At 40.9% G+C, this 23,817-nt stretch overlaps 1 protein-coding gene across 4 annotated transcripts in view; it reads right to left on the bottom strand.

The window, feature by feature from the left end:
* The window catches only part of GRIK2 (glutamate ionotropic receptor kainate type subunit 2), an 896,645-nt gene that overhangs the window by 304,704 nt on the left and 568,124 nt on the right, over positions 1–23,817 (bottom strand). For 3 of the 4 annotated variants that reach the window (XM_060237503.1, XM_060237506.1, XM_060237504.1), the window contains exon 12: positions 18,881–19,104. The exons of the other annotated variant lie outside the window; for it this stretch is intronic. In XM_060237503.1, the coding sequence (XP_060093486.1) occupies positions 18,881–19,104 (224 nt within the window). The remainder of the gene's footprint in view (positions 1–18,880; positions 19,105–23,817) is intronic. 4 annotated transcript variants of the gene reach the window in all.

Below are 23,817 nucleotides of genomic sequence, written 5' to 3'. Positions count from 1 at the left end.
GCCGATTCCAAGTCAAAGCAATTTTTAGAGCAGAATGATTTAATTGGATCCTCCCCTGTTGCCTCCCCTTGACACCTACTTCCTTGCCCATATCAAAGTTGTTACACTCATCTACCTTCTGCCACCACCCCTCTTTCATTGCTATACAACCAACATTCTTGCTTAAAAAAAAAATGGCAGCACAAGACTAGTGTTTGAACACTGAATCAAGAGTTTAAATCTCCAGTACCCATTTGTTCTTTGTTTTGCCATGAAAATTTAGGGATAGGGTGCTAGTGTAATGGCCATCTCTCATCTGTTCCTATCTCCCCAGTGGATGAGCCCAGCAGTCTCTGCACCTCCTAGCCATCTGACTCCCCCCCCCCCCCCCCGCATCCACACACACACACCAAAAGCCTTCACGAGGAATCTTCTTCAGAAAAGCCAAGCCAGACAAGGACTTTTTTGGGCCAGGGTTGATGGTCCATTTAAAAACGTTTATCCTCCACTGCTGCTCAGATTGCATTCTGAGGGGTGTGTATTTTTTCAGAAACAATTAGGACTCAGTCTCCCTGGGACTGTTCTTTCTATGCCTTTTGTCTCTTCGTCTCTCTGCAGCATGGAGAGACTGGCTCTTGCTGCCCTCCTCCAGCCTCACTCAGATGCTTGGTAACCAGTAACAAATGACAGCATTCTCTTGGAATCCCCCTCCTTCTCCTGCACACTTAATTATCAACCAAGAAAACATCTTCCTCCCTTGTTCCCAGTCAGACTCATGGTGAAAGACCATGCACCCCACTCCAAATTGGAGATTTCTTTTGTTAACCTTTAGAAATAAATCACCAGTTGACAGCAATTGCTCTGTGTCAGAAATATCTGTGTGATGGTAATTCCCCCCCCCAAAAAAAAAATGCGCTGTGCATTCATGCTGCAAAGATGGGGGGTAGGGACACCAGGCAACATCTTGGGAACAATACCTTGAGAGCAGGAGAGTAATCCCTCCAAGCCAAGCCTTCTGGATCCATGGCTGATCTTTCAGGCTTTTAAAAAGGCTTTGCTGCTGCAAATTCTGGTCAGTTTCAAGAAGGTTTTATTTCTTTGCCTGGGTTCCTTTGTGTTCCCTTTCCATTTTCTCAATTTTCTCCCACTTGCTTGGGATTGTTATGACTCTTTCCCATTTTTTCCAGTGGTCAATAACACAGGAGAGAATCCCCTAGTGCTTGATAATGAGGAAAATGAGGATTTGCAGCTGCAGTTGTCAATTTCAAAACAGTCTGGTCTGTTTCAAGAGGGTTCTCCGTCCATTTGTGTTCCCTTTCATTCAACAAATTAACTCTAAAAGGTATGCACAACACTGAACCATTGAGATTTAAACAGAAGGCTCTTACTTGATGCTACTGTGCAGCTGCAGTACAGCAATTGCATAATTTAAAAAAAAAAAACTTTGGGCAATACAAATGTATAATGCAAAATGGAAGTGTACAAATATTACAATAATCTCAATTAAAATGCTATATGGAATATATAGTTTAAAATAATTGCATAAAGTTTGGTAATAATTAAACCTATGAAACTGCCATCCCAAAAGGGTCACTGGAGTATATATGTAATTGATTTAGGAAGCATATACTTTCATTACTTAGACAAAATTTTAATGGCCAGGTTAAGGAAACCTTGAGGTGATTTAAACCTAATACTTTATTTTCCTTTTATAATAGTATTCTACTTACTGCCTTTTCTGAAAATTGAGTTTTGAACTGTTATTAGCCATTGAGAAGAGGGAAATTTCAACTAAACTCAACCCCCATAAGTAAAATACATTTAAAGCAAGAATTAAATTAACATTGATTGTATAATTTTTTTCTTCTAATTTAGAAGCAACAGGTCTTAAAATCATTTTCATATTTTAAAATAAATTTATTCTTTATTCATCAGGTATGAAAACAGTTCTGATACTCATTGCTGATATTTCTTAGTATATCCTCTTTTCTTAGTATAAACTTTAATTAGAGGAGATTGTCCATTAAGAACAGCTTGACAAGAAACCTACAATTTGTGAAGATGTTCAAGTCCCTCCTCATTCTTTACATCTACATTTTCTGAAACTGGCTTATAAGTCTGAAAATAAGACAGTTTACAAGGAAAATCATCTGCAGGTACTAAGTTGAGACTGAAGATCAACATCTGTATCATTCAAAAGTGGAAGATGAAACAGACTGGACTGGGGGGGTGGGGTGGGCTGCAATTGCATTCTAGGATTCCCAGAATGGTGGAGAAAATGTACATTGCATCCTTTCGAATGTTCTGCTACAAATAAAGTTAAAATATTCTACAAACACAAACACTGCAGCTAGACATTGCCAATAATGGGAGTTAATGGCTTATTAGACTAGCAAAAACCTGGCACCACAATTATTTATTTTTAATCTTTCAGCAGTATGCCTAATAAGTTCCCTTGATTTTAGTGAAGTAATGTTTTTTATTTTGATCTTTCACTGACTAAGAGGTTTAACAATAAGATCCCCTTCTAGCAAATCATATAAGCAACTTATCAGTGCATTCAAATACATAGTCCACATCAATGACTAAGTATTAGCCAGGTGATTGCTGACATGTAATTGTAAGAATGTTAAACTGTTTATTTCAAAGAAACATTTTTGTTTTTACATCTAGGTATTTTAACCTCGCTGAAGGCAAGCCAGAATTTAAATTGCCTATTCAGAGCACTGTGTATAAAGTGCTCTGAATAAGGTTTCATATTTCATTACCTAAAAGGCAAGCGGTTTCCTAAATATGTAACCTTCTGGATATGGGAAAGCTGCCAACAATGAGAGCTCCCTTCCCAAAACAGTCTTCAGTGCTGTGGTGTGCCAGCAGGGGTCAAGGAATAATGTCAGGGCCCTGTTGACTTGTATATAGAAGAACAAAAAATGTCAAGCATGCCAAATCCCTTTTTCACCTAGTAGAAAAATGATCAGAGAGAAAGAGCAGATCTCTCACTTTGCAGTGACCTTCCTTTGGTCAAAAGTAGCTTAAATGATTTAGAGCCTCATCATGAGCAGCATTGAGGAGCTTAAGGAAGTAATGGTGCCCAGAGAACACAGAGGTGGCAAGAAATCCAGACTGTATGTCTTTTTAACCTGAAAATAAGATTTAGAAGGAGAGAATCCTTTTGTGGATCTACCTGAATTACTAAAGCTTATACTGTTCTGATAACTTTTTGTATTAGTAAAGAACTTTAGAAAGATTTCATCATACCCATGAAATAATACAGTTTCTCAAAGGTGATTGTCTCCATTGTGATAAATGAACAAATCAATATTGAAAAGAAGCAGAAATTTTTCACCTCCATGTACAATTTTACTTAGCTTAACTGTTTCTAGCATTTAAGTGAAGCAACAAGGATATTTTCACAACTATTCAGAAAACATGGACAAGAATACACAAACCCAAGTTTATACTTTGGTTTGGTAGTCAGGAAAGTATAGTATAGTATAGTATAGTATAGTATAGTATAGTATAGTATAGTATAGTATAGTATAGTATAGTATAGTATAGTATAGTATAGTGTAGTGTAGTGTAGTGTAGTGTAGTGTAGTGTAGTGTAGTGTAGTGTAGTGTAGTACAATTTTAGTATTCAGTATCTATATACTATTAGACACCTGTGGCAACCATCTACAGGTATCTAAATCCATGGATTTGGGTCACCTGGAGGCTAAAGAAATGTTTCAATTTCCCCAAAACTAACATTTAAAAAAATAATAAAGAATTGTGTTGGTATGCTTTGCCTTTGTGGAACCCAGCAGCAGCTGCAGTCTAGTTCTGGAGCTGTTTGAAGCCAGGCCGCTACTATAGTGGAGACCAGGAACTTCTTGGATTCTGGCTGCAGCAGATACAGAGAGCATCTCAGGACCCAGCTGATGCAGCACAGAAGCCATTTAGAGCCTGGCAACAGCCACAGTGGATGCAGGGAGCCAGTTGGGGCCTGGCTGCAGCGGATGCAGGGAGCTGCTCAAGGCTCAAAGCAGCTCCCAGATACTGTTGCAGCAAGGTTCCAAGGTGAGTGATTGGGCCAGGATGTGCTGGCCCAGAAATGGGGTGAAAGATAGGATTATCCCACTGTGAGTTTTGTGCCCTCTGTACTGTCAATCATACTGATTAGCAATTCTGCCATGAATAGCATAAAATAAATATTTGAACAGGGGACAAAGCTGATATACATATCTTAACAAAAGAAACATATGAATGTAAAATTATATTGCCAGGCTGGATAATTAGGAATTTTTAATGTGCTTTCAAACTATAAAACTATTGATATTTCATTATATAGGCAATAGAACAAGGTGAGAAGACACATTAATCAATCTCTAAGAACTGCTATAAATTAGTTTTGCTATATTTTGAATAAACATTATGTGTCATCGCAGAGACATAAACAATATGTGATCTTGCCAAAGTACTTTAAAAACCAAATGATATTAATCCAAAAGAGTTTCAATTAGGAATAGGTACAAACCAGGAAAACACAGTTTAGTTCAGTTTGTGGTTCATGGCATGCATGGCTCATGAACAATGGACTATCACAAACCTTTTTGCGCTAGACAGACCCAGGGGTGGAATTCCAACAGGAGCTCCTTTGCATATTAGGCAACAGACCTTGATGTAGCCAATCCTCCAAGAGCTTACAAAAAAGAGCCTTGTAAGCTCTAGGAGGATTGGCTAATATGCAAAGGAGTTTCTGCTAGAATTCCACCCCTGGACAGACCAATTCAGTTGCTGATAGTTGTGATGAGGTAGAATGCCCCTCCCCATGTGCTAGAGATACCAAACTTGCAGGGGATCTTCAGGTTTTCTGGGGAAATGACAGGCACAGGTTCAGGAGGTTCATAAGTGTATAGAATGGTTCCTGTGCAAGCCAGAGACACCAAACTTGCAGCAGAACTCCAGCCTGCCTTCAAGTCTGGTGAGAAATGGACTTGTTGGGTCCAAGGAACAGCCCCCTCCAAAAGATGCCCACAGGGTCCAAGGAACAGCCCCCTCCAAAAGATGCCCACAGGAAAGTGCTTGCTGTGGAAATGATAGGAGGTTCAGGAATGTAAAGAATAGACCCTATGCATTCTAGGGACACCAATCTCACAGTGGCTCTCTGACTGACTCTCCTCTACCTGCCCTGCAAATTTGATGATGATTGGATTATGAGGTCTGAGTTACAGCCCCCCAAAGAAGGTTCCCTCGATTGTTTCCAAACCAGAGAATCTCTCAGTAAAAAAAATGGAAGGTGGAGAACATTTTTGTGAGCCCGGGGGGGGGGGGAGTGCAATGTGACCAGCAGAACCAGTGCCACTGTGGCACTGAAAACTCAACAGGACTAAGGTCAAGCCAGGAAAGTGCTTTTGGAGGAATCAAGGCAAGCCCTAGACTATCTGGCACTCTAGGCAAGGCTAACATCTGGATCCCACCCTTGCCCTGTTAATATAACCAAGTCACATGGGAACACCCAGTTCAGTTCCTCCAGAAGGCCAGCACTCTAGATAATTGCCTAGTTTGCCTAGTGGCAGGGCCAGCCCTGGGAGAAATTTTCAGGTACAGATTCAAAAGTATATAGAATGGACCTCCTGCAAGCTACATACACCAGTCACACAGCCTGCCACCTGCTCCTCTACATTCTCTCCAGTCTGCAGGTGCATTATATTTCTGTGGTTATGGACCACCCCACCCTCAACCCTTCCACCCCCCAAAAAGACAGTTGCAATTATAGGAGTCTATGGAATGACTTGGGAAGAAGCCAGTGACACCAAACTCATAGCAAAACTTCAGCTGGGCATACCCCACTTCCAGCCAGACACTGTAATCAAAGTAAGCATTCCCCTAGGTTCACACACCCCTAGTCTCCAAAGGCAGGTATGAAGGACAGAAAGGCAGACATATCCAGAGTTTCTATTGGGGGGGAGGGTCCCCAAAGTTATGTCATGACAGCTTGACAGGTACCCCAGCCCCACCAGACCAGTGGAAATAAGAGTTTTCCACTTAAAATGATTATATCAGCCATGACAGAAAGGCAAACATCCAATAAGACAGGGCTTCCTAAAGTAACCCTATGACAGCTTGGTAGGCAGGGCATTCCAGCCCCATCAGACTAGTAGAAATCAGATTTTTTTTTATTTAAAGCGATCATGAGGTAGATGTTGTGTTATGAGGTAGATATTATTACATGAGTTAAGTGTTGGGTGTGGGAGCACACCCCCATCTGGCAGAGACAATCATCCTCTTACCCAAGCACCAATGTTATGCAGGCTTCATGCCAGATCACCCAGAGAGGATTGTGAATTAAGGTCATGCAGGGTATCAACAGGAGGTCTGGCTCTTACCCTGTGAGATCCAGAGAGGGGAAGCCAAGCAATGGGAGGCTGGCCTTGAAAAAGGCCAACTCATCCATCCTGGCCAGATCTTGGGGACTGAAAATATATCCCAGGTGGGATAATATCCACTCATTGGTAGGAGGGCAGGAGAGGAGACTCATGGCCATGTAAGAGAGGTTGGTCTTCCATGACCAGTACTCCAGGGGATCACCATTGTCAGACTCAGAGGACTCAGCAAGGTATTCCTTCACCATCACCTGCTGAATCCCCCACCATTGCACACCTGGCATCCTTGCTGATGCTGGTCTCCCAGTCCACTACTTACAACCAGTAATGAGGCTTCTCCCTGGATGGGCTCTTTGAGGCAGAGGCACCAGGCTGTGACTTCTCTGTTCCCCAACTTCTTCCACTCACTGTTCCCTCTGGCCACATCTGCTGGCCTGTACACTTCTTTGCAGAGTTCATGCTTCCATTGCATGAGCTCTGCATTCTGGAGAGCAAAGCTACATATACATACCATACTGTACTCCCTTTCTTTGCAGCAAGGATGCAAGCTGGTGGTGATGCTCTCCTGCAGCCTCTCTTTCAAGGCTCTGACCTGTTGGAGAACAGGCGTCACCTAGGGGCCCAACTGCAGTGAGGTGGCCAGAACCTGGCCCAGTCCTAAAATCAGGGGGATGATTTGTCCAAAGCTGGCAATATGGGCCCAGAACATATCATTGGTGTCCTGAAAGAGCCTGGGGACCTGCAACATTTGGGAGAGGGTCAGCCAGTTGTTAGAGCTGATGCTGAGCTTCTCTTCCCCATGCAGGATTGCCATGGAGGAGATGACATACCTAGATTTCTTGCACCATGCTCTTCTGCTCCACCAAACATGCAATCATGGCATAGGTGGAATTTTAGTGGGTGGGTAAGTCCAGGATGAGCTGGTATTTAGACTCACCCCCCTCCCCTGCCTCTCATGCAGCAGAAGGGCAGACTTGATGTTGCAAAAGAAGTGGGCAGCCAGGCACTGACAGGTCTCCAGCAAAGCCTGCATCTCAAGGCTATCAGTGTTCACCGGTCACAGAACATCCTTCCCCACCAGATGAAGCATGTGCATCTGGCACCCTTGATGCACACAGCCTTCACTGCTGCCAGCATGTTGATTCTGACATCCATGACCATGTAGCCATGGACAATGTTGCTGCCACCCATCCACTCCCTCAGGATACTCTGTATCATGACGGTGATGTTTTGCACCATGTGATCTGTATCCATCCCCTATGCATGGAGTAGAACAATTTTGTAGCCCTGTGGCAGGACTGTTCCCTCCTGGGGGCTGGGCCATGCCCAACACAAGGGTCAGTGCAGTGCAGAAATGTTTCCAAAGTGTGGGCTGGAAATGATATTCCAGGACTGGAGAAGGTAGGAGGAGTGCGGCTGTATTCTGGCACTGGACTAGGAAGGGCCACGGAGGGAGTACTGGAAGCAAGAGCAGCAAAAAGGAGTTGTGTGGAAGAGGAGGATGCTTCTCCCATTCTGAATCACTGCTGTCAGAGTTTTCTCCAAATTTTGTTAGTAACTGCTGGTCCTTGGGCTATGCTCACAGTCTGGTGTAATGGTTAAGTACACGGACTCTTATCTGGGAGGAACTGGGTTTGATTCCCCACTTGCACCTGCTGGAATGGCCTTGGGTCAGCCATAGCTCTCACAGAGTTGTCCTTGAAAGGGCATCTTCTGTGAGAGCTCTCTCAGCCCCACCTACCTTTCAGGGTGTCTGTAGTGGGGGAGGAAGGCAAAAGAGATTATAAACTGCTCTGAGACTCTGAGATTCAGAGTGAAGGATGTAATATGAATCCAAAATCTTCTTCTTCGTCCTCTATGGAGAACCCCAGGAACAGATCACCCTTTTGGATGATCCATCAGAGAAACAGATGAGCCCATCCTTGGGGTAGGGAGGGGTATAAATGTAATGAATGAAATGAAATCAGGGGAAGGAGATTTCAAGACTTCTAGTGATGCCCTGCTAGGGGCAAGCTCCTTTGGGCTGGCAGGATGGGTTTCGAACTGTGTCAGAGGTCTGTGGTACATGGTGTGTGGAGAACGTCTTCCCCCCCATGGTGAGCACCCTTTACACCCACTTTCATCTTTATGGAAAAGAGGAATGGGATGATATAAAAGGTAGGTCTCAGCTGAGAAGCCCACTAGCTAAACTCCTCTGTGAGATAGGGTAGCTCAGAGTCCTGAATCCACCCCAAACCCCAACAGGGGAGAGGAATCACAATCAAAATGTGGGTATTAAAAAAAAGGGGGTCCTCAGCTGAGGAATCCGCAGGCTAAGTCCCTTTGGATGACTGAGAGCCCTGAGTCTACCTAACACCAAAACCCCAGAAGGGGAGAGGAGTTCCCAATCATGGGAGGATGTGCTCTGCTAGTTCACTTTTAATAAGCCCCCCCCCCCCTCTGTAACTGTGAACAGCTGAGAGAAAAGAGGCTGCAGAGTTGGTCTGAAAGTATATATGGCATTCTGATCCCATAGAGCAGAATGGGAATTCTGTTGTTGATAGCCAACAGTGGCTGCTAAGCTTTGGAGAGCTTTTATTGGTTTTTCCAAGGCTGGATAATTCCTCACACACCCACCCATTGCCTTGGATTTTTGTAAACAGTTTAATAGAGCAAGGAAAATGTTTCCATTCATGAACCACCACAAACCTCAATGAACAGCACCAAAGTTCATGAACTGTGCCCTTCCATGAAAATTACTTTCCTAACCACAAACCAGCCAAAATTCATAACAAACTTTCGTTTCTGAGCTGGTTCATACCTATCCCTTGTTATGGTGTCATCTCATGGAAATCAACAGGGAAGGCCTTTGCATAGGACTGTGAAATAGGGAAAATGCTTAACTTTGGTTGGATCATGACCAAAAACCATTGAATAATGGTAATGACAGGAACTGCATATATCTGGAATTGAATCTATTCAACAGCAGTATGTTCCTTTGCCTGTCACTTTGTTCATATTACAACCCAGCCCTACTACACATATAGTTTATAATTTGGTATTTTTATATTTTAACAAATATTTTTTTTTAAAAAAAATTAAACATACTGATTTTTAAAAAAGAAATAAGTCTGTGTCCATATATTCCACTGACAATGAATACATTTATACAACAATATTTAGTACCAATGTAGGACAGAGATAAGAATGTTAAAATTTAAATAAATTAATCTAATAAAGTTCACTTTCAAAGATTATGAAAGCATTTAAAAAAAAATCTGGTGATTTTCATGATCACCCACAAATAGGTACAATGAATTCTAGTAGAACTTCAGAATGGGTAACTGCCCACAATTATATCTGAAGAATGAAAATTGGTTATGGACAAAATTAAATGCTAGATTTCTCATGGAATAAATCTTATGTCAGTGGTTATAAAACACAAAAGTGGTTCTTGATTCGCTTGCATATAGTAGGTTCTGGCTGATCACAAGCCATGAAAAAAAGAGATGCGAGGGCAGAGCTGCTGCATTCTCCTATCCTCTTCTTTTCTACCCTTCAATACCAATTATTCTCAGGGATTCAGCTCATCAACTATACCATAAACACAGCCTATACCTACTGGCATGTACCCAACCACGCAGTCCAAAGAATTAAGGGCACTTAAGTCTCAGAAGATGGGATGGTGATTTCCATCGATTTCCCCATTCTCCTGTAGACATCCTCACATGAAGTTCTGTTATACTGAATCAGACCATTAGTCCATCAATAACCGTATTGTCTATTCTGACCAGTAGCAGCTCTCCAGGGTCTCAATAGAGGTCTTTTACATCATCTACTACCTGATAGTTTTAACTGTAGAAACCAAGGATTGAACCTTGGATCTTTCTATATGTCAAGCAGATGGCCTACTACTAAGTCATACCCCATCTCCTCTTTGTCCACTAAGCTGTTAATAAGACATTCCACTGACCCCCAGGAACAAAAGTTCAGGAGACTCCTGAGGCTAAAGGGAGGAAGTGGAAAGTCACAATCCATGAAGTCCACTCACAACTGAATAAATGCAAGGTCACACATTTTAATTTAAGTGTGAGTTCCACGCCAAAAATTTGGTAACCACTACTTTATGTGTTACTCTGTTTTGACCAGCTTTTTACAAGCATGCTTTCTAAGTATTCATTTCAGTAAAGGAAGAGAGCCTATGTCACAAGACCAAACATACTATATGTACACAAAAAAATATACTCCTTCAACTGTACCTAATATACAGTTTTGTCCTGCTGCTGATGCATAAAAATCTGTAGTTTGTAAAAACTATGTCTATAATAATAAAAATAAAAAGAACAAAACTTCTAACAGAACTAAAATCTGATAGACAAATGCAGCACAATGAAAACCACTAAATGCAGCAATTACAAAATATATTATCACAAACATAGAAATATATTGTGTATCACAAAATACTCCAGTACACATTGATGTTTTCTTATGGATATTGTATCTGATAGAAGACCCACTGGCAATTTCACACATGTGCAACTTTCCATGACTACAACATAAAAAAAAATCTTATTCTGTGGAACTAAAGACAAATAGGCCGTTTGAAAGGGGACAAAACTCTGTGACACATAACTGCTCACACAAAGGCAGAATTTTTTTTTAAAAAAAACCCTAATTAAATCAAGTAGAATCAACCACTGCATAGTCTGAAATCTGTTATCAGTCCTCTAGCATTAAAACAGTCATCCCAAGCAGAATCTTTGGCTGAGAATTTTAGAATTTTAAGTTGTGTTAGTTATTTGAGTTCTTTTACATATTATTAGGAATGTATGATAATATTAGTATTATCTGAATCTTCATTAAGAAAATCCTAGGGTTTATTCTTATATACTAAATACTATAATAAAAGCTAATGATTGGATGAATTTCTACAGATGGATATATCTGAGTTTATGAAATATTTTAATATAATTGAATGTGGTATGTTGAGAGCATTAAGTGTTCATAATGTTTTCAGATCAGAATGTTTCAGTATCTGACATGACATGGCAAGTTTTTAAAGCAGAGAAAGTTCAAAATGGCCATTTAAAAATATGGTGTGGGTTACAGGTAATGTCCCTTTCAAAATTCTAAGTGAGGGAGGGAAGGTGAACATTTCCAGAATTAGAAACTGTGGGAGGGAGTACTTAAATGCTCATAAAACATGTTTTCATTGTGAAAAAACATTTTCAGGATGGTGAAACCTTCAACATAGCACTTAGAATATTAGTGTCATCAACTTGTTTAAAACTGTACAACATGCAAGAAATGGTTAGGTAGGACAGCGAGGGTAGATATTTGACTATTGCCCAACACACAAATAATGTATAGCACAACTTCTAGATCACTATTTTGGTTATTGACTAAACACAGCACACAAAAACAGGATTCTGAAAACAGTATGATTCAGAAATATAATGCCATGCATTCAAAATATTTGTGAATTATACAATATACTTAAAGAAGCTTTCAATATGCAAAATGTATTATAACGTCTTTTTCAAGCCAAAAAAAATGCAAAATGTGACTAGGTTGATTCACTACTACATGATATACCTCCAGCTGTACCTTAAAGACCAGTGAGATTTCCAGGGTATACGTTTTTCAGAGTTAAAGCTCCCTTTGTCAGATATCTGAGGAGAGGTTTTTTGACACTCAAATGCATATATCCTGGAAATCACATAGGTCTTTAATCTTGCTGTATGGCAGACCAGCACAGCTACCAAACTGAAACTGTGGCACATACATAGATCCAGGTGGGTAGCTGTGTTGACCTGAAGCAGTAGAACAAAGTTTGAGTCCAGTGGCACCATTAAGACCAACAAAGTGTCATTCGAGGTATGAGCCTTAGTGTGCACACACACAAAAGCTCCCATCTCAAATAAAACTTTTTGGCCTTAAAGGTGCCAATGGACAAATTGTGTTCTTTGACACATGCATGTAACTCAATGGGCCTCTTCAAATTATAGAATTTTACTCATTCCATATGTAATAAATATATAAACAAGCAAACAAATAAATAAACCTTCATTCATTCACTTCTCTGAACCATTCATCATGCTCATGGGCGGGTGCCAGACGGGCAGTTCAAGCTCCCTCAGGGACTTCAGGTGAGTGGACTAAAAAAGTGCATCCAAATGTGCACATCTGCCTGCCATCCCGCTTCTGCCTGAACCCATCCTCACCTAGACTGGAGTTGGCTCAAAAAGGTACCATGTCAAAAGTGGCACCTAATTGCTGGGGCATCTCTGAAGCACCTCCCTGGCCATCTGGATGGTTGGGAAGCATCCAGAAAATGCCCGGGGAGCAGCAGATGGGGTGCATGACCACTCTGGACACTCCCTTGGGGTGTCCATGGCCCATCCCTGTTCCACGGGCTGTCTGGATGCTCCAGGGCACTCCAGTTTCCGCCAGCTCACTTCTGGGTCGGCACACTTAGCCGGCAATGAGGAACCAGCCATACAGTATCAAAATGAACCGTGAGAGTACGGTTGCCAACTCTGGGTTTCCTAGAGATTTGGTGAGTAGCGAAGTCAGGGTTTGGGGGGCTGGGAACCTTAGTAGGATATCATTCAATAAAGTCCATCCTCAAAAACATCATTTTTTTTCCTCTAAGGGGACTGTAATCTGGAAGTCATCCATAATTCCAGGAGATCTCCAGGCCCCACCTGAAGGTTGGCAACCATATCCAAGAGTTCCATTGAACATAAAATAGCCCTGATCTAATGAGATGAAACCCAGTTTGCGTATTTTTCTCACAGGGCAAAGGACATCCCACAAAACAAAAACAGATGTTTTCATCCCCATAATAGCTTCTTACTACAACAAAAGGGAGGAGAAGCACAAGGCCACTCTGATTCTTGCTCCAAGAAAAAATTCTGGGGAATAGGAACATTATCTGAACAGGTCTCTGCCAGTATTTGATTATTAGTTAGTACCCAGTACTAACTTTTTTTATATAAGTGTGTAAACTTTTAGCAAGACAGCTTTTTAAATCCCTAAATTGCATTTTAATATTTTCTTTATCACCAAAGAAAGGTGATCTATGACCTGTTTATTTCAGCTGCCATGTCTATACTTTCTCTAGCACTTCATATTGTTTTAGACATGGAACAACTAAAATTTAATTTAATTTAGCTTAATTTTTTTTATTTATGCCCTGCTCTATCCTGCAAGCGGGCTCAGGGCAGCTTACAGCAGCAAATTTCAAAACATATTACAGATTAAAACTGTATCAGGTTAGAAGTGTATCATGTATATGATATTAGTGTAAATTGGAAATAATTGGACATTTATTGAATGACTTTGTGAAAACATTTTTTGTTTTTAATCTCTTTTGAATTCTTAAATATTGTTTCCTTTTGACATACATAAGACTGGCTGAAGTTTTCAGCAATTTTGCCCTCTTACAATCTTGTTTCCTAGATAGTCACAATGTGAAGCCCTGCCAGCTAGTGTTCTAGTGGGCATTGGTGTTATGAGTCAGCCAGGGCTCAGCAATAGAATTGTAGAGTTGGAAGGGGCCATACAGGCCATCTAGTCCAACCTCTTGCTCAATGCAGGATCAGCCTAGAGCAGGGGTGTCAAACGTGTGGCCCAGAGAATTCACCTGGCCTGCACGGGGCTTGAATCTGTCCCCGAGCAACCTCCTTTTCCTGCTTGCTTTTCCAAGACTGCTGCTGTAGCCACACCTTACCTTGCTTTTTCCACAGCTCCCTCAGTGGCTCTTCACTTACTGCATCTTGCCTTTCTCCCTCCCTCTCTCCCTCACCCTCACTCTCACTCTCTCACACACACAGATCCTGGCTGCTTCATGTGGGATAAATACAAAGCCAAGGCTGCCTCTCTCTCTCTGCCTCTCTCTCATGCACACGCACACAAATACACCTTCTGCTTGCTTCTCCTGGGCTGTTTTCTCCTCTTTTGAGGATGAATGGAGAGGAAAGAGAGAGAGAACAATGTTGGACACCCATGGCATATTTAAGGCTAACAACATTTTATTCCAGGTATAAGCTTTTGTATGTAAGCACATTTCTTCTTTGGAGTGAGGGAGACAGGGTAGGTGGAAGGATGGATTCTTTTGACAAGTACAATCAACATTGAGAAAATTATTTTGGCTTATTCTGAAAAGTTGATTTTTAAAAAATGGATTTCTCTGTTCCTATCTGGATTTTTATTTCAAAAAGACCCTGTTTAGGAATTAGAACACTTGAATCAGTCCTTATATCTTAAAGAGTGGAATGATTTCAGATACCAAATGATAATAGCACACATTGGTAATGAGACAGGAAAATTAGCTCTTAGTTTAGTCCAGGAGGATGCATTGTCTTGAGTTTCATTATTAATTGCAATTTAGCAGTCTCTCTTTCTAATCTCCCTTTGAAATTCCTTTTTAAGAGCACCGCTACTCTTAGGTCAGCAACTGAAATTTGTGGTTTCTAATGTCAGATTTATGCCCATTTATTCTTTGCATCTGATACCTAGATTTCCTGTCTCATTACCAATGCTGGTATCTCCATGCCTACTACCCCGCTACATGTCACACCTAATCCACTCAAACCTGCTATTTCATCCGCTATCACCTTTATAAAGTTTATATCTCTGGTACTCTGTGTTACATTTTATGACATACATGGCTTGGTCCAACTATGTAACATTTTTTTCAAATCTGGCCCTCATAACAAATGAGTTTGACACCTCTGGCATAGAGCATTCCCAACAAGTGTTTGTCCAACTGTTGCTTAAAGACTGCCAGTGAGGGGGAGCTCACCACCTCGCTTGGTAGCTGATTTTACTGTTCAACAAATCTTACTGTAAAAAGGTTTTTCCTAATATCCAGCTGGTATCTTCCCACCCTTAATTTAAACATATTATTGTGAGTCCTCTCCACTGCTGCCAACAGGAACAACTCCTTGCCCTCCTCTAAGTGACAGCTCTTCAAATACTTAAAGAGAGCAATCACGTCCCCCACCCCACCCCACAACCTCCTCTTATCCAGACTGAACATTTACAAGTCCCTTAGCCTTTCCTCATAGGGCTTGGTCTCTAGGCCCATGATCATCCTCATTACTCTTCTCTGCACCCGCTTCATTCTGCCCACATCCTTCTTGAGTAGCAAGGACTCCTTAGGAAAAGAGGACTTCTCATGAAAAGAGGGGCCTTGTGCAGCAAGCTCTGAGCCAGCAGAAGCTGGAAAGCAGCAAGATGAACTGTAGGCTTGTCAGGATTTACAGTCAACAGCTGGTACAGAGCCATGGATACCCTCAAGCTCCAATTCAACAGGTGAAACTCAGTCATTTCCAGCCATCCAGTATCTCCCACACCTTCATAGCACCATGGGTGGAGGCTAGAAGAGATCTACAGGAGAGACATCAAAGTGCACACCTCCTGGCCTGACAACCAGCTACTTGCGAATAACTAAGATGAGTAGTTGCAGGTTTATTCTGGATGAGCTGGTTGCAAGCATGACCCTTAAGCATATGGCTATAAAAACTGGCCAAGGAAAGCTGTTAAGTAATGCAATGTGTATGATGGATACGCAACCACCAACTCTGTCTTGCCTGACTTTCTGGAATCTTGATCTTTAGAATGAATGACTTTGTCTTGCCTGTCTTTTAAACCCTGACTTTTGGACTGAATGTCTCTGCCTGGCCTGACTTCTGATGCCTAATACTCCAAGCTTGCTAGTCAGTATGATTATGTGGACTTTACACTGATCGTAAATATACCATTCTGTTGTCCAGTTATATTTATTGGAACCCTTCAATTTCTGTGTACTGGGGTGGATCCTACTCCTATCCTACCAATCTACTGAGCAAAGTTCATTCATTTCTTTGTTTATTTATTAAAATGTCAATACAATCTAAGGAGACTTCCTTCAACTTAAATGGCTCTTTTATTGGAGAAAGAGCCATACTTAAGTTGAACGAAGGCTTCTTAGGCAGGAGAGAGTTCTTGGAGGATAGTTGGATCCACCCCAATATAACTCATACTAAGTAGTACTAAAAAGAATAATGGAGCCATATCTCATTTGCACCGCTCACTTCTTTCCTCTATGTACACCCATTGCTGCTATAATTTAACAAGCTATGAATCCATATGATTTTTCTCCTTTTGAACCATGTCTGCTAAATCTATTTATGATTGTGGTGACTCTAAATCCTTTCGCCCATTTACCTAATACTTAACAGTCATCATCAAAAAACTATTTAAAACTGACATTTCTGTTATTATGAATGGTCACAACCTTACCATTTACCATAGAAATAAGGACACCTCTTACAAAAATGAGAAATTAGTATTTCATGGGTCCTAATTTCTTTTTTTTGTAAGAGATGTTCTTTATTATGAAATTCTGGCACACATTTACGCAGAGGAAAGGGGTTGCATCATTTTGTTTCTTCATCTTCATAAGTTTTAGCAAACATAAGAAAAGTGAACTATGGTTAACTTAATTGTGAACAGAGAAACAAGTAAAGTTAAGAGAGTCTATGCCAAAAGAACAGAAGCACTGTTTTTAAAAAATCCTTTAAAAGTAAACATAGGAAAACAGGAAGATACCAATGCAAAGAGTGGGCAAGCCCAAAGATCTTTGACAGATGAGCAGCCGTCTGGACCCACACAGTGTCTTGCACTGCCAATCGCCCATTTTACAGCAGTTGGGTTCTGGATTACAGCAGTTGGGTTCTGCTCAGGATGTGAACTGCTTCACTCAGCAGGGGAGAGAAAATTTGAGAAAATATTGACTTTTAACCTCCTGCCTTCCCACAAGGCTGTAAGAGAGTGTTATTTCACAGAGCAAAGGGAGAACTATCCTCCTAATGAAGTGGGACAACACCTCTGCATATGCCCATTTCTCTGACACATTTGTTATCTTGTCTATTTTGTTGTGCACTATATAATAAGATTCTCATACCACTATCATAATAAGCCTTCCTTATTTAATGCTAAAATTGTCAAAGCTTCCCTATATGTGATTAAATATTAGTCATATAGGTTAATATAGTTAATATGGGTTCTACCCGTAAGTATACAGTAAGCACATCAATGGAATAATAAGGAATTGAAGAGAGTGAACAGGTGTTGGAGGTTATGGGAGAAGACCCCCTAAGATATCAACAACCTGGCATTAATGAAGCAACAAGAGAATTGCTTCTTCAGTCCCACAGTTCCAAACACAGGTATATATTGGCTTCATCATATAGCCTCCAGCATTCTGCACTAATAGTGGTGGGCTGAAAGTTTTTTGTTAATTTGTACACACCGAGTACTGAAACACCAAGATCAATTGAATTAAAGCAGGTTTACTGTGTTCAGGACTGCAGTCTCTTTTAGGGTTGTCAGATCTAGGTTGGGAGATTCCTGGAGAGTTTGGGATGGAGTCTAGGGAGGGTAGAGGCCTCAACCAGATATAATGCCACAGAGTCCATTCTCCAAAACAGCCACTTCTCCCAAGGGGACAGATCTTTGTAATCTGGGGATTAGTTTTAATTCTTGGAGATCTCCAGGTCCCCACCTGAGGTTGGCAACTCTAATTATTTGTGTCCAGCCTAAAGAACTATAGAAGATTTTGAGTACACAGCGACATCCTGCACGCACAGGTGTCCCTAGGCACTTCAAAGAAGAGGCAAGTACACATGTGACTAATTTCATATGCAACCCTTATTCAAAAGAGAGGTATATTGAAGTGCTAGAGGCCTCATATGTACACATATTCACTAGACTGGGTGCCTGTCTCTTGGTGCAAACAAACTACAGAAGACTCCTGGAAAAAGCTCATATCTCATCCTGGACATGCTTTAGTCTTCCCAGAAAAAACATTTGTTTAGATATCTGGCTTTGTTTAAAAAGTAATCATGGTTCTTGCCTCAGCTCTCCAGAACTAAGTTGGATGAAAAGTTTATTTTTAAAAAATCAATGCTAATTAAATTAATAAGAATTAAAGAGAAAAAAGAACTGGGAAAGGAGAGTGGATGTCTTTAAAATCTAACATTTCATAACTGCCTTTAACAAGTGCCCAGACCCCAGAAACACAAACTTGGTTTCATTGTCCATTATTTGGTGCATTTTTCTGATCTGCTGTTTTTGAAATACTCTCTGAAGTACAGTTCTCCTACAATTCTTCTGTGCATTATTTGAATACTTACTTACTTCTATTACTAATCCAAATCTTTTGAAGACAGTTATGTATTCACTATTATTATTATTTATAGGAACACAAAAGACTGGGGGAGATATCAGCCTCTGATGCCTGGCTCAAATCCTGTTATAAAATGCACATACCCACTCTGTTGAATACTCAAGTGACATAGCCTACATGCTAGAAGCTTTGCAGCATGGCTATGCATGGGGCAATGCAATTAATTATGAAAGCCCTTTGTAAGACTCTTTTTTCCTCTACTTGCCACAGATCAAAAACAAGAATAAGAAGTTAGGAAATAATTTGTGACTTTTGACAATTATTCTTAAAGCAAAAAGATAACAATTGCCAAAAAAATCACAAAAGGTTGACATGTTACCTGGCTATGACAAAGAGCACACAACTGACACCCAAGTAAGCCAGCAGAATATACATCCAGATATCAGGGGACAGAGGATTCAGGAAGGAGAAGACGCCCGGGTTTGTACCATTGGGCTTGCGGTACAAAATACTTATTCCGAGAGTCATAAAGGGCTTCGAAAAGTCGATGACCGTCTCTCGAACATACGTTATAGCCAATGGTGCAACTGCAAGGTCAGCTTTCTGTTTACAAGGGAAAAAAGAGAGAGAGAGAAAGAGAGAAAGATAGGCCGTAAGTCAAAAGCAGCAGGCAGAAGCAGGCAATCAAATTAAACAAAACACAGACTTTATACTTGGAGAAGCCTGTCTCTATACCAATTAAGCTGAAATTTAAAGCTATACTGCTCCTTCTCTAGTAAAGAAGTAGATTTATACTGCTACTCTTCCACCAAGATCTTAGAATACTGCTCCTTTTACAGACACAGTTAGAGATATGAAGGGAAATAGGAAAGAAAATTGCTATTTGTAAAATTCTTTTGAAAGAATATTCCATTTATAACTCTCAGTTGGTTTTAGGTTCTCTTTAAAAACTAGGTAAAATTTAATGGATGTTAAGCTTGAAAGCTTAGTCTCCATTTATTAAGTATGTCCTGATCAACATGGTGGAAGAATTAAGTTCATATTTTAAGCACTCTGGTCAAAGTCAATAAAGGGAACCATGCAATTAGCTCTGTGTAGAGCAGCAGGCCTTTTGGCTTTTTTCATGATGAAATACACTGGAAACACAGAGAGGTTTCAAAGGCAGTTTGAAAAGCAGAGTAAGAAACCACTATTACTCCCCCACCACCACTACCACAATGAAAAAGAAAACTTCACTGGGAATGTACAGGCTCTTTTGTACTCCTGAAGCAACTCTCTGGATCACAGTCTTGAGCTCTGATTTTCAAGTTCAATTTATATGAGGCACTTAGGATAGAAAGTCGAAACTTCCTTGCTGAAATGAACATCAAGTAAAATTCTACACAACCCAGCTAAACATGCTCCTTTCCACACACACTAAGCACTTGAAGAAAAAGGTTTTGACATTGACTTCATGACTCTATTGCACTTTATGGATCAAAGACAACCACCATCTTTTAAAAAAAATTGTTATAGTTACAAGTCTGTTACAAGTTGGGGAGCCATGAGGAATCTGAAATAGAGGTTAATGATTGATTTTTTCTCTCCCTGGTCAGCCCTTAATAAATAATAATTTCTGACTGAGTAGGCCAGTCTCTTTGTGCCCCTATGTTTTAATTGTCCCCTCCCTCTGATGTGCAGTGGCCCTAAGTCTGCAAGAGAATGCTTGGTATCTATACAGCCACTATATATATATTCATATTATTTCTGTATACCTGGTGAGCATCCTGACAATACAAGAACCTTTGACCCATTTTTTTCTGCCCTAACAGACCCTGAGTTATTACATTTTGTATCAAAAGGAGGAAGCTAGGGCCTTATGGGAAAACACAGGAGGGAATAAATAGTTAGGAAAATCTTAAATAGTCAATGGTTTGAAATTGCTGAGCTCTAGGGCTAGATGAGAAGCTTTCACTATATATATTACTGAACCTCAAAAGTCTAGAACTCTACTGCAATTACTCTCACTACTGAGTTTGATATTCATTCTTTAAATAACTAAATCTAAACCTGAGCACTAAAAATAGAGTATGTGGGCAATAGTGGCTTGGATCTAGAGAAGAACATAAGAACATAAGAGAAGCCATGTTGGATCAGGCCAACGGCCCATCCAGTCCAACACTCTGTGTCACACAGTGGCAAAAAATTTTATATATACACACACTGTGGCTAATAGCCACTGATGGACCTGTGCTCCATATTTTTATCTAAACCCCTCTTGAAGGTGGCTATACTTGTGGCCGCCACCACCTCCTGTGGCAGTGAATTCCACATGTTAATCACAGAAGTGTTTCCATAGACAGATGGATGGCCACTCTCTTCTCTCCCACTGTAGCAATAATGTTCTCTAAAATGTTGCTCCTGGGGGTCAGGAATTAGAATCCAAATAAAAGCTTTTAAAAGTTTAAAGAGGAACTGAATCGAAACTTTCATACCATGATAGTATATTTCTTGGAAGCCTGACTTTTCCGCCTTCAGTTGTTTCTCTTTGACTGACCCCTTCAATAGTCTTCACTGTTCAACTCACCTGATCAGTCTTAGTTCTGTCTTCTTTTTAATTTACTAACTAAGGTTTTCGTTTCTGCAAACCTTGGAGAGGGCCCAGGTATACATACATTTAATCCCTGCCTTATTGATAGTGACGTTAATGATGGAGTACCTACTAGAGGAACAATTACTCCCTACTTCCTTCCCCCCTTTCACCAGCCAACATAACTTAATCTGACCCTCTATCTTCATACTTTCCTGCTTCCTTCCCTGGGAGTGTCTCCTTGTGAACATTCCACATGGTTCTGGCTGACAGTTTTGTGATAAGAACCTTCAAGGACCTGAGGTGGACACCTTGCTTTCCCCTGTATGCCCCTCTACACATTTTTTGCTTCATCCTGACAGCCCCCATCTTCAGCTATATTTATCATTTTATTTTCTTCATTTATACCTCACCTTTCTTCACAATGGGGACCCAACATAAATCCAATAAATCCAATATCATCATCAACTTACATTATTCTTCTTCATTCTCCATGTTACCCTCACAACAACCCTATAAGGTAGGTTAATTGGGAGTGTGTGACTGGACCAAGGTCACAAAATGACTTTCCATAGGAGACTGCGAATTCAAAACTGGTTCACCCAGGTCATAGTCTGAAATTTTAAAACACTATACGGCTTTCATGGGGAGGCTAAGCAACCAGGTTTGGATTAGTCATGCAAGTCAAGTGACAGCAACTTGCCTAGAAGGCCCTAATGAGTCCTTCTTCAAAGGAGAAAGCAGCCCTGAAAAGGGCCTTGCCCCTATCCCTGCTTTTTACTGATAGAAGCCAACACATGAAGACTAGCAAACTGTTGTGGTTACCTAGCAGCAGCCACTGAGGGCATTCATTTCTTCACGCTGCAGGTGCCACTTCTATTATTTTGATGGGTTAAATTAACAACAATAATAAATCATACAAGATTATGGAGAATGATAAAACAAAGATTCCTTGAGACTTCCAATTACAAATAGATAAACATCTGGAGCACAGCACCCCTGATATCACAATATCACCACCTCAGTTCCAGAAAACAGTGTTGCCGGGAACAGCAAGAATCTTGAGAAGATACATCTGCAATTCCCAAGAAATTGAACAGATCTCAAATTGCAGAACACCATCTACCAGTAAAATATCTGTCAGTGACAATTGATGATGATGGTGACAACCAAATTTTAATGGAAACCTGGAGGGGTTTTTTTTTCCAGATTCTTGGATCCAGTCTCTGAATTTAAGTATCCACAGATTTGACAATGTTGAGCTTCGGCCATGATGAGAATATATATTGATGATATTGCATGTCAGTGGTAAATTATGCAAGTTTCAAGTAAACTGCCATAATGCTTTTAGCACACTACTGAATGAACACTGGTTCAAAAATAAGATAATTTTTGCTACATGATATCTGACTAGTATCTCACTGGTGTAGAGATGGAGATGCTGGAATGCTCAGTCTTCTTCCTACCTTTGTCCCATCCCGGGAGATGCCGGCTGTGTGACCTGGAAGAAACAACCTTCTTCCACACTGGTATAGTGCAACACCAGGTCTATTAATATAAAGAACCTATGTCCTCCAGAATTACCTGTTGGAACAAAATGTTGACCTGGCATGCATGACCAAGACCTGGGTGAGAGAGGGCAAGTCTGTTTCCCTGAACTAGCTTACTTCCCCATGTTTCTCGGTCCTTCACCAGTTCTGGACTAATGGGCAGGGTGGTAGCAATGCTCATTCAAGAGGCTTTCTCTTTCAGGGCACTCTCCATGACAAAAATAGCCAGCATTGAGTGTGTTGGCCTAATGTGGGAAGCTGAGGAGAGTTCGGCTAGCTGGCTGGTGTACCAGCCACCTAACACCCCAGAAGATACTCTGCCTGGCCTAATGGAGGCTGTGTCTGGCTGGACTTTGGAGTACTTCAGGCTTTTGGTCTTGGGTGACCTCAATGTCCGTGCTGATGATCCAACCTCTCTCAAGCCAAGAACCTAGTGTCATCCATGGTGGCTCTGCGACTCTCCCAGTTTGTATCAGCACTCACATACCAAGCAGGCCACACACTGGACTTTATTTTGGTATGCGGATTGGGTGGATGTGGAATCTGCTGAGGCAGTACTGTAGTCAAACCATTTCACCCTGAAGGCTCATCTGAGTCATCTAAACCCTTCCTATTTAGGTGACGAGCAGTTTTGTGTTTGCCAGTAAAGGAGTTTGGCAGTATGCAACCAATGAAGCCTCAAGAGCATTCTATAGAATGTTTATCAAAGCATATGAGATTGGATGCTGGAGCAGCACTCCCACAGGCTCAATTGAGTGACGGTTTTACTCTTCAGAGGTAAGACAGTCTCCTATTCCTCGCACTTAGCTACCAGCTACTGGGTGAAAAGCTAAGGGGGAATGAAGGAGAAAGGAACAGGAAATGCCAAGGGTGAAAAAAAAAAGTCTTCATAAATCCGACCTTCTTCTGTGTCATTCGTTTCCCTTCTGATTGTAAAAACTTGGATTATGGCCTTAAATTTTATGGCTACTCTCCTCATTGATATTAGGTTGAGATGTACTGAGCATGACATTGACTATTTAGCACAATACTGAGTAAAGTATCTAATTGCTGGCATTGCAACTTACAGGATGCATCCCTTAAACATATATTTTGGGACCTGACCTGGATAGCCCAGGCAGATCTTGGCAGATCTTGAAAGCTAAGCAGCGTCAACTCTGGCAAGTACTTGGATGGGATACCTTCTTGAAAAACTAG

This window comes from Heteronotia binoei, chromosome 1 (assembly GCF_032191835.1).
Source record: "Heteronotia binoei isolate CCM8104 ecotype False Entrance Well chromosome 1, APGP_CSIRO_Hbin_v1, whole genome shotgun sequence".
In the NCBI taxonomy this organism is placed as follows: domain Eukaryota; kingdom Metazoa; phylum Chordata; class Lepidosauria; order Squamata; family Gekkonidae; genus Heteronotia; species Heteronotia binoei.
Note: the sequence above shows the minus strand (reverse complement) of the source record. Positions and strands in the feature narration are given on the sequence as shown.